At 62.0% G+C, this 15,289-nt stretch overlaps 1 protein-coding gene across 1 annotated transcript in view; it reads left to right on the top strand.

Annotated features, from left to right (window-relative positions):
* The window catches only part of SLC7A5 (solute carrier family 7 member 5), a 33,130-nt gene that overhangs the window by 3,947 nt on the left and 13,894 nt on the right, over positions 1-15,289 (top strand). Inside the window, exon 2 of the mRNA XM_081217379.1 lies at positions 10,901-11,026. Within this exon, the coding sequence (XP_081073505.1) occupies positions 10,901-11,026 (126 nt within the window). The remainder of the gene's footprint in view (positions 1-10,900; positions 11,027-15,289) is intronic.

The following is a 15,289-nucleotide window of genomic DNA, read 5'->3' on the forward strand; positions in this document are numbered from 1 at the left end:
GGAAACACTTCCTTCCTGCCTTCTCACAGGGGACAGACTGGGTTGCCAAGGCTCCCCTAGAGTGAGCTGCCCCCGCCCCACTGTCACCCTTACTCGGGCAAACCTGCTTGGAGTGGGGGCAGGGGGTCCACAGCTGTTGTTCCTCTAGGGACCCGTGACCTGAGATATTTTCCACTGGTGTCAGGTAAAGAGCCTGCGTTCTGCACGTGGACAGACCCGGGTTCTGATTTGAGAAATTCGCGGGACCTCCTAGTCTCGGTTTCTGCATCTGTGACATGGGGGTTCATGGTGGGTGTCTGTGAGGACCCTCGGCCACTGCGTGTCTAACGAGCATGGCACCCAGGGGCCCCAGTCACACGGTGGCTGTGATTGTTCTCAGCAGTGCCCTCCTTCTGGCGTCCGCCCTTGACCTCTTGAGCCGCCCTGCAAACTGCTCTCCTCCCCTCTATTAGTGGAAAGAAGGAAGGAGAGCCTTGGAGAGGAGGAGGGAAGGCCGGCGTCTCCCTGTCGGGGGCCGAGCTGAGCTGCCCATCGCACAGGTGGCACCGCGGCCCTGCCTGGGGGGGCGGCCCCGCCTAGGGCTGGGGCACAGCTGTCCCCCGCAGTGGAGGGTGCGGATGAGGCAGGGGTTTCGTGGCTGGGGGTGAGCCACGGCCAGCTGGCTCCAGGCTGAGTGGGTCGGTTGAAGGGGGTGGGGTGCGGCAGCACACCCGCTCCCCCAGGCTTCCCGCTGGGGCCCCCCTCCTGGCGCGTCCACCGCTCTGTCCCCGGGCCTCAACCCAGGCCCGTCACAGCGAGGCCGGCACACAGCCCGAGGCCGGCTCAGCGTGTCTGGACGCCTGCCAGCCGCCCGGCCTGAACCCCTCGCCACGTGAAGCAGAGGCTTCTGGGTGTTTCCAAGGAGCTGGCAACCCCAGAATCGCGAGCTGTGAGCTGAGTGTAGACGACAGCATGGTAATTAGCCCTGAAATCCGACTTCCTGGGCCAGACATGAAAGCGCTCCAGCTCGAGTCACGGGGCGTGGCGGGTATTTCACAGAGCGCATGACTGAGGGAGGGCATTTCTGACCCTTTTCCCCTGGGTCACGGACCCCTTTGATGATCCCATGGAATGTGCAGACCCTGCTCAGAGGTGTCCACCCTGCTCGTTCACCCCAGACTCGCGGTGAGAGCTTCCCAGAACCCTGGGGCCCCATCCGGGTTGGGAGCCTCCCCCCGCCCCCCAAGAGCGGTGCCCCCGTCACGGCATAAACGGCCCAGCCTTTGAAATCAGTGTCATCGCCCCCAATTTACAGCCAGGGAGACTGCAGCGCGGTGGGCGGGAGCGGGGCTGTGGCGCCCTTCTCCTCCGGAGCCTCCTCTGTCATCCGGCGTGGGGACACAGCCGTGTCCGTGCTGGGGGTATCAGGCGTCCAGGACAGTGTCGGTCGCCATGTCCAGGTGCCCGGTCATCAGGGGCGCACACTAGTGGATCTGAGGTGGGTGTGTGTCCTGGGCTCTCTGGGAAGCGCTGCCCCCACACTGTGGGGAGTCGGACCCCTTATAGGGAACCATCTAGAAAAACCTCTAACTTCCTTTCAGAATTTTGGAAACAAGCTTCCAGGGCATGGTGGCTGACAGCTGCCCCATGGGTTCCATCTGCCCAGTGGCCACGGGCCCTGTCCCATGCCCACGCTGGCCTCCAGTTCCTGTCCCCTCCTTCGGTGACTCACAGCAGGTGCCGGGGACCGGGGGGCACGTGATTCCACACCCCCAGTCAGTCAGGGCGACCTTCCTGGGCCCTTGTCTGGATTAGTGGCTGGGGGAGCTGCCCAGAACACGCCTGTCCCCACCAACAGGCCTTGTCCTGTCCTCTCTCCCCCAGCAGGACCACTGCCCAGTCCAGCAGCTTCTTGGCTCGATGGTTGGGGTCCCATGTACATCCTGGCAGGAGTTCCCCACCCAGCTCTTTCCTCAGTCCTGGCAGGATCCTGAATTCTTGCTTGGGAGGGTGGGCTGACCAGGCAGCCGGAGGGGAGGGCTGTGGTTTTACCCCCATGCCTGTCCGTCCAGACCTGCCTTCAGGCAGGGGCGTTCTCTGGGCTGCGCCACCCTCCCCCAGTGGGATGTGCCTGCCCTGTGAAGCCTCCAGCATGATACCGGGAACCCAATCTGCCCTCTGAGTCACCCTGACCTTGGCTGCTGGCTGACAGCCTGATCGTCTGTGAGTCGCCCCGAGTGTAGCCAGTATAGAACCGAGGCCTCTGCCCAGAGATGTGGGCCCATGGCCCACTGTAACCCTGTGGCCACCCAGCGATTTGTCCCTGTCCACGTGAGCTGCCCAAGGCCGGTGCAAGATTCAGCCCTCGGCATGGACGCTGGCTGCAGGGCTGTGTCCTCACCTGGTCCCCTGCTAGGGCACCCTGTCAGCCTGAGTCAGCTGGCAGGCCTGCGAGGGCCCTGGCTCCGGCTCTCTGGCTGCATGACCCGGGGCCTGGGTGCTGGGCCTCGCGGGGCCTGTGTTTCAGAGCCTGGAGCACGGAGGGGTGGTCACGCTGTGCCTGCAGAGGGCGTGTGATCTGCCGGCCCGTCACGGCGAGGGTCTGGGGTTGGAAGGACTGTCCAGGAATGCAGCACGACGGAGCAGGTGTGCCTGGCACAGCGGCAGGTGGAGGGGCCCTGGCTGGGCACCCCACACAGCAGCAACCACGTGTTACCGGCCGTAGTGTCAGACCCCTTCAGAGCTGAGGGAAAGGACAAGGCGGGGGTGGGGTGAGGGGGGCCGGGAGGGGCTGACAGCTCGGGCTGAGGGGCCGGGTTCGGGGGTCTGAGTGGGGAGGGAAGGTCACCAGAGTCCGGTTATGAGCACTTATTCCTGGGTCGGGGGGTTGGGGGGCCAGCTCACCTGCTGAGGCACAGAGGGTCGTCGAGGGTCCACGTCTGGCCTCATCCCAGGTGACCAGGGATTGCCCTCTGGCCGTGTGGGGAGGGCCTCTCAGGCCGAGCTGTTGTCCAGGGTCGAAGGGTTCTGAAGTCAGCCCTGCCAGCCCCCCCCACAACCGCGACAGCCTGCTTCTGTGCCCCCCACCCAGCCGTCCCCTGCCCTCCAAGGGTGTCAGTAGATGTGTGTTCGTGGTGGGTGGGGCCCTGTGGGACTTGCCCTGGTTGGTGGGTCTCTTCCCTGGCTGCACCTTGGACCACGTGGCCAGAGGACTGACGCCCAGGCCCTCCCAGGCAGAGCCAGGTCTGAAATAGTGCATACAGTGTGTGTTGGGGGAGCGGGGGGTGGAGCCTGTCATGGGCAGCTGGGGTTGAAGATCCCAGTCGAGTGGCCAGAACATGGGAGTGGGACTTAGGAGGCCTGGGCATCCTCACCCCACTCCCCTGGCGACTGCTGTGTGACTTCCGGCAAGTCGGACAACCTCTCTGAGCTCCACTGACCCCAAATAGCAAATGAGGGGGCTGGGTGGATGCTGCAGTGTCCTCTCACCCTCAGGTGCTGCAGCAGGTTTGGGTGGGTGGGATTCCAAACCACAGAGGTGCGAGCCAGGGTTGGGGACTAACCACGGAGTCCCCTGCACACACAGCCTCGGCCGTCCTCAGCATGTCTTCACTCGGCAGGCGTGCCAGTCGGTGTGTCTGCATGTTAAAACGCACCCGTGGGGCCAGCAGCAGTATTCCTATTTAGCTGATGAGGAAACAGAGGCTCAGACCCGCTGAGTAACCTGCCCAAGGTCACACAGCATGTTAGAAATCAGGGCCAACTTGGAGGGGGGCTCCCTCCTATGGGTCCTGGCTGTCCTTGGGGCCGGGGTTGAAGGCGGGGGGACCTTTGGGAACCTCTGTATTCTGCAGGGCTCTGCTTCAGAAGAACCCAAAAAAGTGAGACTTGCGGGGTTTTTGCTAACTTCAGGGCTCGGGTATCAGCAGATCTCAGAGTGAACTGAATCTGCCTTTTTCTGGTGTGTTTTGTTTATTATTGTTTTTTTAAATTTATTTATTTACTTATGTTTTTGGCTGTGTTTGGGTCTTCGTTGCTGTGCAGGGGCTACTCTTCGTTGCGGTGCACGGGCTTCTCATTGTGGTGGCTTCTCTTGTTGTGGAGCACGGGCTCTAGGCGCGTGGGCTCCCAGTAGTTGCGGCACACGGGCTCAGTAGTTGTGGCTCACGGGCTCTAGAGCGCAGCCTCAGTAGTTGTGGTGCACGGGCTTAGTTGCTCCACGGCATGTGGGATCTTCCCAGACTAGGGATCGAACCCGTGTCCCCTGCCTTCGCAGGCAGACTCCCAACCACTGCGCCACCAGGGAAGTCCTAGTGTGTTTTGAAATGAAGTGTCAGTCCTGTTCCTGGTGCGCGCTGAGACCCCCAACCACCAAGCAGGGGGAGCTCTGTGGCCAGGCGTCACCCGGCCCCAGTTAAAAATGGAAAACGTGAAACACGTTCCAGGGCTGGTCGCATTTGAAAACGTGACTCAGCCCGTTAGCAATTCTTTTTGCAGGAAATCAGTGGCTCGACAAGGGTGGGGGTGTTGGAGGGGCATCGTCCCAACTGGACTGAGGTGTCGCGGCCGTTTGCTTCTGCGGCCGCTGCCTCTCTCTGCGGAGATCAGATACTGGAATTGGAGCCCTTGGTTCCACCTGAGCAGCCCCTGCCCCTGAGAATTCCTTCATTTTCTTTCAGTTTTCCAGACTCTCTGGAGGCTCTGATCTGGAGTGGCCGGTGGTGGGGTCCTGGGTGGGTCCGGAGCCGGACTGTCACCCTGAGTGGGCTCTGTATTTGAGCGCGCCTGGAAGCGAGGTCGGCCTTCTCAGGTGTTTGGGGTACAGTTGGGTCCTGTGCGTGCACTCTCTGAGAGCCAGTACAGGTGAATTACACATCGTGAAGTCACCCCCTGGTTCTCCCTGAACTGTCAGAAATGCAGGTTCTCGGGCCTGCCCAGTCCGACGCTCTGGGGTGCGGGGACCTGCTTTACGAGGTCTTCAGGGGACTCTGATACGCTCCAGGGCGCGGGGAGACCTACCTGTTATTAAGAGGCAGAGAGTTAGGGCAGGAGGGGAAGAGGCTGGGTTGTGGAGGCACAGGCCGCCATGGGGCCGGGCCTGGGTTGGAGGGGGCTCTCACCAAGCCCAGTGGACATCTGGGTGTCCAGGACCAGAGCGGAGGCCCCGATGCACCGAGCACCCGCTGTGAACCCTGGGTCCCCGTGTGCTGGGCGGTTTTGTACAGTAAAGGCAGGCCAAGAACGCCAGAGCGACTGGATGCTGTGTTGGTGGTCACGCCCGCTGCTGGCCACTCTCCCAGCCGCCTGGGTCATGCAAGCCCAGGGTTTCACCGGCCACAGTCGAGGAGCCTCGGCCCACCTGCAGCCAGGGCTCCGGGTCCAGGTGCCCAGCGAGTGCTGCTGTTTGGCGGGTGGGGGCTCCGGACGGCAGGTGGGCCGGCTGCCTGGGCCCAGGGCTCGTCCGGCCTCAGTCACAGGAGTCAGCTGCTGTTGCTCTCTGGCCCCGTGACAGCTGCTGCCCCAAGAGACCGGGCTGGGCCGGCTTCCTGCAACACGCCCAGCCTGCCAGCCACTTCCTCTCCTGTCTTGGGGGCCGCCGGGGACCTGCCAGCAGAGCTGTGGGTAAAACGGTGCTCCTCTGCCTGGCATCTTGGCCCCTCCCACCTGTGTGGGGTGGCAGTTACTGCTGGGCCTCCCACTGTCTTTGCCTCAAGTATTGGCCCTTTTTATTAAGCGTCCTAAAGCCACGTGCAGAAAGCACCTTTTTCAGAGACTCATTTGAGGATGCCACTGGTGGCTTAGTAGGACTCACTTGGTAGTGAGGTTCTAGGCTCTGGGGCTCTGACCCGTGGACCCTGCATGAAACCCAAGTGATACCTGCACTCCCCTTTCTATCCTGGAGGGACGGTCCCTACAGACACTGGGCCGGGGACAAGGGAGGGTCCACGGCTGCGGCCCCATCAGAGGCGTGGGGACAGTAGACGGGTGTTCTGATGAGTGGGGGCCAGCCCGTCCCCAGATGCTTTGGTTTCAGATGGTTCTGTCGGCCTCGGTCATGACCTTGTCTGCTGTGTTTGTCCTCGAGTCAGCAGAGGGGGTGAGGGGACCCCCGGGAGTGCCGAGGACACGGAGTGACGGAGAGCATGCAGCAAGCAGGTGCTCATACTTTGCCCTTGTTGCCAGGATTGTTGAAGATTTTGTTACCAGCATACACAAAATCCAGGGGCAGCCCTGGTCACTGGGCCTGATAAATCCCATCAGGGTGTTACCGTCTGTCAGAGAGGGAAATGGATTTGGGTGTGTGTGTGTTTTTTTTTTTAACTTTAAAAATTTTTAATTTTATTTTTGAGTATAGTTGATTAACAATGTTGTTTTAGTTTCATGCGTACAGCAAAGTGATTCAGTTATACATACACACGTATCTATTCTTTTTCAAATTCTTTTCCCATTTACGGTGTTAAAGAATATTGAGCAGAGGGACTTCCCTGGTGGTCCAGTGGTTAAGGCTCCGCGCTTCCAATGCAGGGGGTGCAGGTTCAGGGAACTAAGATTTGGGTGTGTTTTTTGTATTTTGTTTTGTTTTGTTTTGGTGTTTTAAAATGAAAACAGGCCCCCTTGCATTTCAAGCTCTCCCTTGTGAGTGAGACAGCCAGCCGGCTGCGCAGCATGTACCAGGGGGCTGGGAGGCTGGCCCGCAGTGGCTGACAGCTGACAGCAGCCTATGTGTGAAGAGTTATCATCGGGAGGTGGACCCTGGGGCATGGAGAGTGAGATAACCGGTCAGGCCGGGGTGAGAGGTCACGCCAGGCAAGGCTGGGCAGGAGCCTTTGGGAACTGCTCAGATAAGCGCCCTCCCAGAGACGGGTGGCACCCATCCCATGTGTACGCTGGTGGGCGGAGCAGTGGCAGCTCCCCACCGGCCACCCTGTGCTCAGGGTCTGGGAGGGTCCCGGAGGCGCTACTCAAGGGGGTCCTGAGAAATAACAGATGGGGGAGCTGCCGTGCATCCCCGAGCCCGTGGGCCAGCCCCTGTCCTCGGCCCGGGTGGCCCCCTGGGCACGTGTGGCCCTTGCGGTCTGCAGACAGGACTCTGAACTCAAGCTACCTGGTCGTCCAGGCCGCAGCCGGAGTTGGCGCTCATGGCCCGGCTCTAAGTGTGACCAGCTGTCCCCGGGCCACGGGGTGAGAGCAGCCCAGGAGGCCAGCCACGGGGTTCTCCCTCCCCCACTGGGCAGCACTTCCTGCAGTCTCGGGCACGAGGACGGGGTGCAGGTGGAGCCCCTGGGGTGGGGGGCGGCGGACCAGGGTGTGAGTGCGAGTTCGTGGGTCCCTTGGCAGAGGAACGGTGACTTTGCAGAGGGTGGCGTGCCCTCCAGCACAGCCCCAGGGCCCCCAGCTCATTTGCGAGGTTGAGCTGGGGCGCCACTGCAGGCCAGATAGGTGGCCGTGTCACAGCAGGACGAGGGCAGGACAGGCACAGCCCTGAAGGGCGGGCTTCCCACTTGGCCTGTGGCAACAGCTGCCAGGCCCCGCCTGCCCCCGCCTTCTGCACGCAGCCCACTGCCGCTCCTCTCCGGAGGCCGCTGGGCTCTATCTCCCCGGCCCCAGCTGTTGCGGGGTGCTTATCTGGGGGTGCTGGCACGGGGAACCCCAAGGGGGCTGGCTGCCAGCCGGGGTGCCCCCTCGCCAGTGTGCTGGCCTCACCCAGCAGCCCGCCTACGGGTGCCCTGGGGTAGACCGTCCTCCCCCTGCCACGCAGCGCAGATTGGGGGGTACTGCTGGGAGTAGTGGTAGCGGCAGCAGCAGACCCTGTGTGACACCCGGAGCCTCTCATATCCCTGTCACCCCCCTCCATCTGATGAGTCAGGCACCTTGTCCAGGTGATGGGGCCTAAAACCAGTGTGGCCGAGAGGCAAATCCAGCCTCCCAGACAGCCTCCCAGCACTGCTTTCCTTAAGGCTAAGAGACACAGGTCCTAGTGAATCCCCTTATTTACTTTAGATTCTATTTCATTTCAGAGTTTCTTAGAAAGGTCACTAGGGAGGATAATAAAGCATTTGTTTACTCATCAGCTGAAGTCAGTAGACGTTAAAGTTTCATCATATGTTTCAGTTCTTATTTCTATAAAAGAAATGAATATTACAAAGTCCGCTTTGTTCTGGGATCCAGCCCGTTCCCCTCCCTACTGCAGACAGCCAGCCCGGCATTGCCTGTCCACTCTGTGACACGGAGCTGAGCTCATGGAACAATACCCTCTGTCCACAGGGGCTCGGACACCTGCCGGGTGGGCTCCGCTCCGTACAGGCAGGGTGGCACCCTGTGTTCCTGAAGGGGAGGGCGTTGGGTCGGTAGAGGAGGGGCCCTGGGCTTCGGTCCGTCCCGCCCCCAGTGACCACCGCAGTGGGACGGCCCTGGGGCTGGGGCTCTGGGCCAGACACACCCCCTTCCTGGATCCTCCAGGTCCTTATCTGTGAGGTGGGGAGAGGTGCCTCTGCTCCCCTTGGGGTGCACACCCCAAATGGGGTCAGTCAAACCAGGTGAGTCGTGCAGCGGTGACAGGGCAGCTGGGCAGGGCTGGCGGTGGGAAGCGCCACCTCCCCGTGTGTGGCTTGGCCACGGCTCTCCCCACTTCCTGCCCAGTATGAATGGAGGAGTGTGATGCAATCTGTCAGGCTCTTGGCACATCGGAAGGGAAGGCCTCAGGGCCGTCACATTCCCCATAATGTGCGACTGTCCCGGAAAAGCCCCCTCCCGCCTTAACTGTGCACAGGCTCCCTGGGGCCGGTGGTGGGAAAGAACCTGGGCTGCCCTCCAAGGCCCCCTCACCCTGGGTCCCAGCCACGTGGCAGGTCGCACCAGCCTGGATGCCCAGGAGAAGGGAATTCTGCTGTTCAACCTCCTCCCCCGCCCCCACCCCCGACCTGGCAGTGGGAGATCAGACGGGCCTCAGAGATCTGGGTCTGCCCCTAGCACCGTGTACAGGGGTCCTCTCTGAGCCTCTGTTTCCCCTTCTGTGCTGGGAATGGCAGTGCTGATGTACTTAATACGGGACAGCTGTCTCTGCATTGGTCCCGAGGGCCTGGACTGAGAGCGTGTCCACCCCAGAGCCACACGGTGAAGGTCACTGGTGCTGTTTGTCCCTTGCACACGTCGGCCCCCTCATCTGAGCCCGGGCTCAGCTCCTGCTGCTGGAGGTGGCTTCAGTGCTGTGACATGGATACTTTGTCCCCACGTTCTCACAGCCTCGTGTAAGCCCCACCACCCTGAGGCAGCTCATTTTACCACGAGCCTCTGGCAGGTGCAGAGTCGGCCAGGGTCCCCACGAGTGAGGGCCCCTCCAGGGCCATTTGTGCCAGCTCTTGGCCTTCATATCTGGTCTGGGAACATCTGAGGGTTTCAGTTTAGGAGTAGCAACCAAAAGCAACTGGTTTTGAAACAGTTTTCAACCTGAACTTTCTGAGGGCATAGCAAACAGTCTTGGTCAGCAGCTGCATCAGCCAGGCCTAGAGCAGCAAAGAGAGAGTGACAGGGGAGGGTGGTATTTGGGTATCAGTTAATTTCCGGAAGACACAAGCGTGGGCGGGTGCAGTATGGGCCCCCAGTCCTAACCAGAGCTCAGGGGCCACTCCCTGCTTTTCTTACACCTGAACTCTCAGGTCTCATCTAGTTAATTAGCGTGGATTTGTCTCTTGGTGGCCGTTCCCTCACATTGTAAAAGTGCATGTAATTGATTTAGCTGGGGGAAGAAGCCACGTGGCATCTGCCAGCCCGGGGTTGGTTCTGTCTGGAGCAGAAGCCGGGTCCAGACTTCCTCACCCACCGCAGCCCTTGGGAAAAGCTGGTGTGTGCGGGGCGTGGTGGACAGACACCCTTCCCTTGGGTCCAGGCTGTGCTGGTTAATGTTTGACCGCCAGCCTACCGAGAATAAAAGGCCCCATTTGCGCCCCGGCCATCTCCCTGGGTAGCTGGCTTGACCGCCAGCCTACCGAGAATAAAAGGCCCCATTTGCGCCCCGGCCATCTCCCTGGGTAGCTGGCGTCAGCAGTGGTGTGGGCACTGGAGCGCTGGCCTCACGGCGTGCGTTGTTTCCACGTGGGACTCGGCTGAGGGGTAGGACTTGCAGTAGGAAGGCACGGGTGTTGAGTGTTGGTTTGCTGCCTTTGTTTTAATCTAATTTTGTTTTGTGATGAGTTTGCAGAGTGGCTGCTCGTGAGGTCCCTGAACGCTAAGTGCTGCCTCCACCTCTGCTCAGGACTTGGAGGGGTCTCCCTGGGGTCCAAGGCGGGGCCTGCGTGTGTCGGCGCATTTGGGGAACCTGGCTTAGCTGCCCCCCCACCCCACCCCTTGTCTCCTCTCCCTCCCTGTGGTGGTGACTGGCATGGAGTTTGGGTCTTGAGTATCTGCTGTGACACCAGCCGCAGAGTTGGTGCTCGTTTGCTCTTCTCACCACTGGGACCCTGGGCTGTGCATCTCCTTCAGCCCCCGTGGACCAACCCCCGGGCTTGTCAGGCTGATGCTGCGCCCCCTGTGTCCCTGTGGGATCCTACGAGGACCCTCTGAAGAGAGGGTTCCCACCTTGAGAAGTTTGGGTGCCTGTGGGAGAGCCTGACACTTGTGCTAAAGTGTCAGGTGGGAGCAGAAAGGTGACTGAGCGCCACCCCCCTCCCCCTGCCGAGATGGCAGTTTGTGCGTTCAGCCTGCTCTGAACACAGCGCTGTCCTTGAGGGCTCCTGCAGGACGGACTCAGGTGGCGGTGAGGTGTTCAAATTCATTCATTAGGACAGAAAGGCCTTTTTGGCAGCCTGGGGAGCACCTGGGCTCACAGCTCTCTCTCAGCCTGTGACCTCAGGACTGGGGTCCTCCCCGCCAGCCCCTCTGCCCGCGTTTCCGCAGGACTCACTCGCTGCCCCTGTCTCCACAGTACTGCTCACGGCCGTCAACTGTTACAGCGTGAAGGCCGCCACCCGCGTCCAGGATGCCTTCGCCGCGGCCAAGCTCCTGGCGCTGGCCTTGATCATTCTCCTCGGCTTCATCCAGCTCGGGAAGGGTGAGTGCAGCCCCTGGGGTCTCCCAGCTGTCCCAGAAGGCCCTGCTGAGCCTGGGGCGGGGAGGGGTCCCCATCTCTGAGTGCCCGGCCCCAGATCCACCGCCTTAGCTAACGGGTGTCACTGGAGTCGGCGCGTCATGCGGTCCTGGGAGAAGTACTGACACTGAGTTAGGTGGGCTGAACGTCACCCGCGGGTCGTCCGTCCCAGAGCAGCAGGCGAAACAGGTCCGCCACACAGAGGCCGCTGTCCTGCCCACACGGGGCGGGCCTGGTGGTGACCGGGGTGGGCGGTGGTTTGTGGGAAGAGCTTGACGACGCACCTCCTGCATTAGGAGCACGGCTGAGAGGTGCCGTTGCCAGTGCCACTGGATCTTCCACACGGGAACGTGCCCCCAGCCCCCAGCAGGGTCCCCGTGCCCTGTGGATGGCTACCCGCCATGCCGACCCCTCCCATGATGGGCGCCGACGCAGTGGCGTTTGGTGGCAGTGTGTCTTCCTGCTGGGCCGCATTCTCGTGAATGTGCCGCAGAGTTTATGCTGTGGGCAGGTGGAGTCTCCCCGTTTCTGGCTACTGAGAGGGATGCTGTTGGGAACATTCTCGGTGTCTCTTGGTGAACGGAGGTACCGGCTTCTCCAGGACGGCTGGATGGCAGGCCCACGGTAGCCTTCTGCGTGGCTGCCACAGATCTGTGGTCTCATAGGGGCTGAGGTCACCGTGAGGACACAGAGCAACACCACCCCCACCCCCGTAGCCCCGTGTGTCGGGGAGCGGGGAGACCAGCCTCTGTGTCCCCTGGCTTCCTGGGATCTCAGGTTCCAGCATCTTCCTAAAGACAAGACTTTGTCTGGAGGACCCTGGCCAGGCTGGGATCCGGGTACCAGGAGTGCTGCAGATGGGAGCACCAATGGAGCTGAGGGGGACCCCCTGCCGTTGAGAGCTCGTGGGCGGAAACCAGTGGGTAGGAGGGAAAACCCATCCTGCGCCCCTCAGACGGTCTAGCTGGGAAGCACGTCAGTGTCATTTGAAGAGGGCTTGCTGGTGAAGGTTTTGCTTGGCTGGTGTGATTAGATACAGGCTGATGAAGAATGTAGGGGGGCCGGAGTTTTGTAAAAACAAATTTCAGCGGGGATAGCAAAGAACCTTTGTTCAGTCTGAATACATAACGTGTTTATAATTCTACTGCCATCGAAAACGTCCTCCCCCCGAAGCCATTCCTTTCTGAACCTGGGAGGCAGTGCAGTGTCTGCAAAATTCCTGTCCGCTGGTTTCCCTCCCAGATGGATGCCCTCCCTTGTAGAGGACGCTTTGTGAAAACAGCCCTTTCCCCACGAGAGTCGCCTGACTTCCCCCTTGGGCGGCTGCCCCAAGGATCCCATGCTGAATGTTGGCGGAAGGGCCGGGACCCCTCAGGCAGGGGCTCAGCGTGATGGTGCCCAGATCGGCCGCGAGCCATGGTGCATCTGGAGGACATGACCCGCATCTCACAGACCGGCCCACGCGCCGTCTCTGTCCTTAACCAGTGCCTGGCCCCGCCTGGCCTGCCTGGTGCCCAGAGGGGCCTGGGGGCTGCAGAAGGGGCTGGGGCATGGGGCCCGGCAGGTCCAGGTTCCAGGCCTCTGTTCCAGGCCTCGTCCTTGTCACCAGTGAGACTCGTGGGCAGTCCTGCACTCCTTCCTGTCCTCCTTCACCAGAACTTTCTGAGGCCCCAGGTGCGGCTCTGCTGAGACCCAGTTGAGGACTCGGCCCTGCCATCCAGGGTTTGCGCTGTGTCTGGTGTGTGGACATCAGACATGTGCACAGGAGACTCGCAGACAGGCAGGCAGGGCTCGGCCCCAATCAGAAAGGCCCCTCTGAGGGCCAGAGGGACGGCTGGATGAAGGCTCAGAGTTGGTGTGACCGGGGCTGGCTCTGCAGGGCCCGGGAGGGGCTCAGGTGGCCCGGAGGCCGGGGGAGTCATGCATGCGGGGCCTGGCACCACGCGAGGCCTCTGGATTTTCCCCCAGCCTTCTCAGGAGGGGGGCACTGAAATCAGGCCGGCATTTCAGATCCCAGTGGCCACGAAGTGTGGGGTGGGGGAGGCTTGGCCAGGGGCGGCCACAGAGAGAAGCAGGCCTAGCGCATGGTGTGGAGGGGGTGCCCCGAGGACCAGGGCTGAGTGACAACGGTGGGCAGAGGGCACTTCGTGCCTGCTTTTGTCCTTTTACTTCTGTCTGTCGGCCCTTTACCTACAACACCCAGCAGGCCCACGGCCCGAGGTCAGGCCATTCCAAGACCGGAGGGTGGGAGTGGGGAAGGCTCGTCCCTTGAGCCCCGGCGGGCCCTCCTGGAGGACACACAGTGGGACCGTTGTGGTTTTACTCGGCTGTGTCCTCCGGTGGGCGGGCCCCCGGCGTCTCCTGGAGCAGTTGGAACAGGTGGCGTCACCCTGCAGGTAAAGGGTGCCCCCTGGGGGAGCTCACGGGAGGGGGAACCGACAGGCCCGGCCCCGGGCCCTGGCCTCCATGGCCCTGCGAGATCACCTGGCGCTGAGACGTAGGCCCCCGTGTCCAGGAGACCTGGGCGTGGAGGCTCCCGGCCCCTGTGCTGGTCACCTGTGTCCGGGCACTGCCATGGGGTGACCTAGGGCAGGGGTGGCAGGGGTCCACCTGGGCCAAAGGGGGCCCTGGCAGCAGGGAGGCCCCGGTGGAGCTGTGAAGACCAGCGTGCCCCCAGGGCTGGGACTCGGCTGGGAGTCACTTGACAGTGTGTGTTTAGTTCTTAGGTTAGTGGGCCCCCAGGGCACAGAGCAGTGGCGGCCCGACCCTGCCCGGCTTGTAGGAGGGTCGGCGTCCAGTCATGACCCCACAAGGCCTGTGACGATGGGCACTGTGTGTGGGGACGAGAGCTCCCTCGAGGGACGGCCCACCCTGCATCCTGTCCCAGGGTGGTGTCCGGAGCTGGTGGGGAAGGGCCCGGGCAGCCCAGCCTGGTGGCCAGAGCACTGGGGGGCAGGGAGGAGACCCTCGTCCTGGGAGGGTCTGGGACTCAGCAGGGCCCTTCGCCTGCTGGAGCCTTGGTGTCCTCGTGTGTGAAGTGGCCACAGTAGCCACAGCGGCCCCAGGCCTTGGTGGCCGCCTGAAACTGTCTTCAGGGTGTTGGCAGGCAGTTCGGGCGGCCTGTGAACCTGGCTGCTGTCCTCACAGGGAGGGGAGACATTTTGGGGGCTCCCGGGCTCGGCCTCCCCTAGTGCAGGACTTAGGGGACCTGTGATGGAGGCCGTCTCAGAGGGGCTCAGGGTCATGCCGGGACCGCAGGATGCTGTAACGGGGGCCACGTGGCTGGGGTTCAGTTCTCCCCATGGTCATCTGTGCCCCAGGAGATGGGTGGGGCCAAGGGGGAGGGCGGGCCGGTCTGCGCCTTACCGAATGCCCAGAGCAGCAGGTCGCACGGCAGACGTGGGCACCCCTCGGCCACCGCGGGAGGACTCTGACAACGGGTGGCTCTTTCCTCTGGGTGCTCTTTGCTTCTTTTTAATTGAGACCTTTCCGTCGGCCTGCGTGTCTCTGTGCAGATTCCGAGTCCAGAGTCATCACAGATGGGAAGTCACATGCTTTGCTCATGCCACCCTCGGGGATGAAATCAAAGGCCTAGAAGTTGGCTCTCTCCCCCTGCCGACCTTGCTCACCCGTGCCCTGGGTGGTCAGCTGCTCGGACGGGGCCGCAGCAGGACGGGGCGGCAGCCACACGGCCCTGTGCTGGGCACACTTAGTGCCTAGGGGTCTCTGCAGCCTATGCAGTGCAGGGAGGGTCCTTTGAGGCTTGAAGCTGATCTTGAGGTCCCGGGGCAGCTTCTCCAGGAGTTTAAGAGACGGACGACACCGGAGACAGATGCTGGCCACGGTGAATGGGCACCGTCACCACCATGCCCGAGGCAGAGTGAAGGAGAATAGGCACCAGACACCATGCGCTCAGCCCGGGGCGTGGAGACAGGAGAGAGGGGCCCGCGGCAAGCCAGCTGTGGGATGCAGCTTCCCAAGGGTGCCTGGTCTCTGGGTGGAGCAGGAGACCCGCTAAGGGCAGGGATCCTACAGAGCTGACTCTCAGATGGGGCTCAGTCCCACGGCCGAGCACCTGCTCGCTTGGCCCGTGATGATGAGGCGGGATGCAAGGCCACGGCTGTTGCATGTCCTGACCATGCCTGTGAAGGCACAGTGGAAACGGGGAGTGTCCTGAGGCAGCCGTGGCACAGGACACAGACCAGGGGCTTAAAACAATAGCAATCA

Source organism: Mesoplodon bidens, assembly GCF_964165515.1.
Source record: "Mesoplodon bidens genome assembly, chromosome: 18".
Taxonomy (NCBI): Eukaryota; Metazoa; Chordata; class Mammalia; order Artiodactyla; family Ziphiidae; genus Mesoplodon; species Mesoplodon bidens.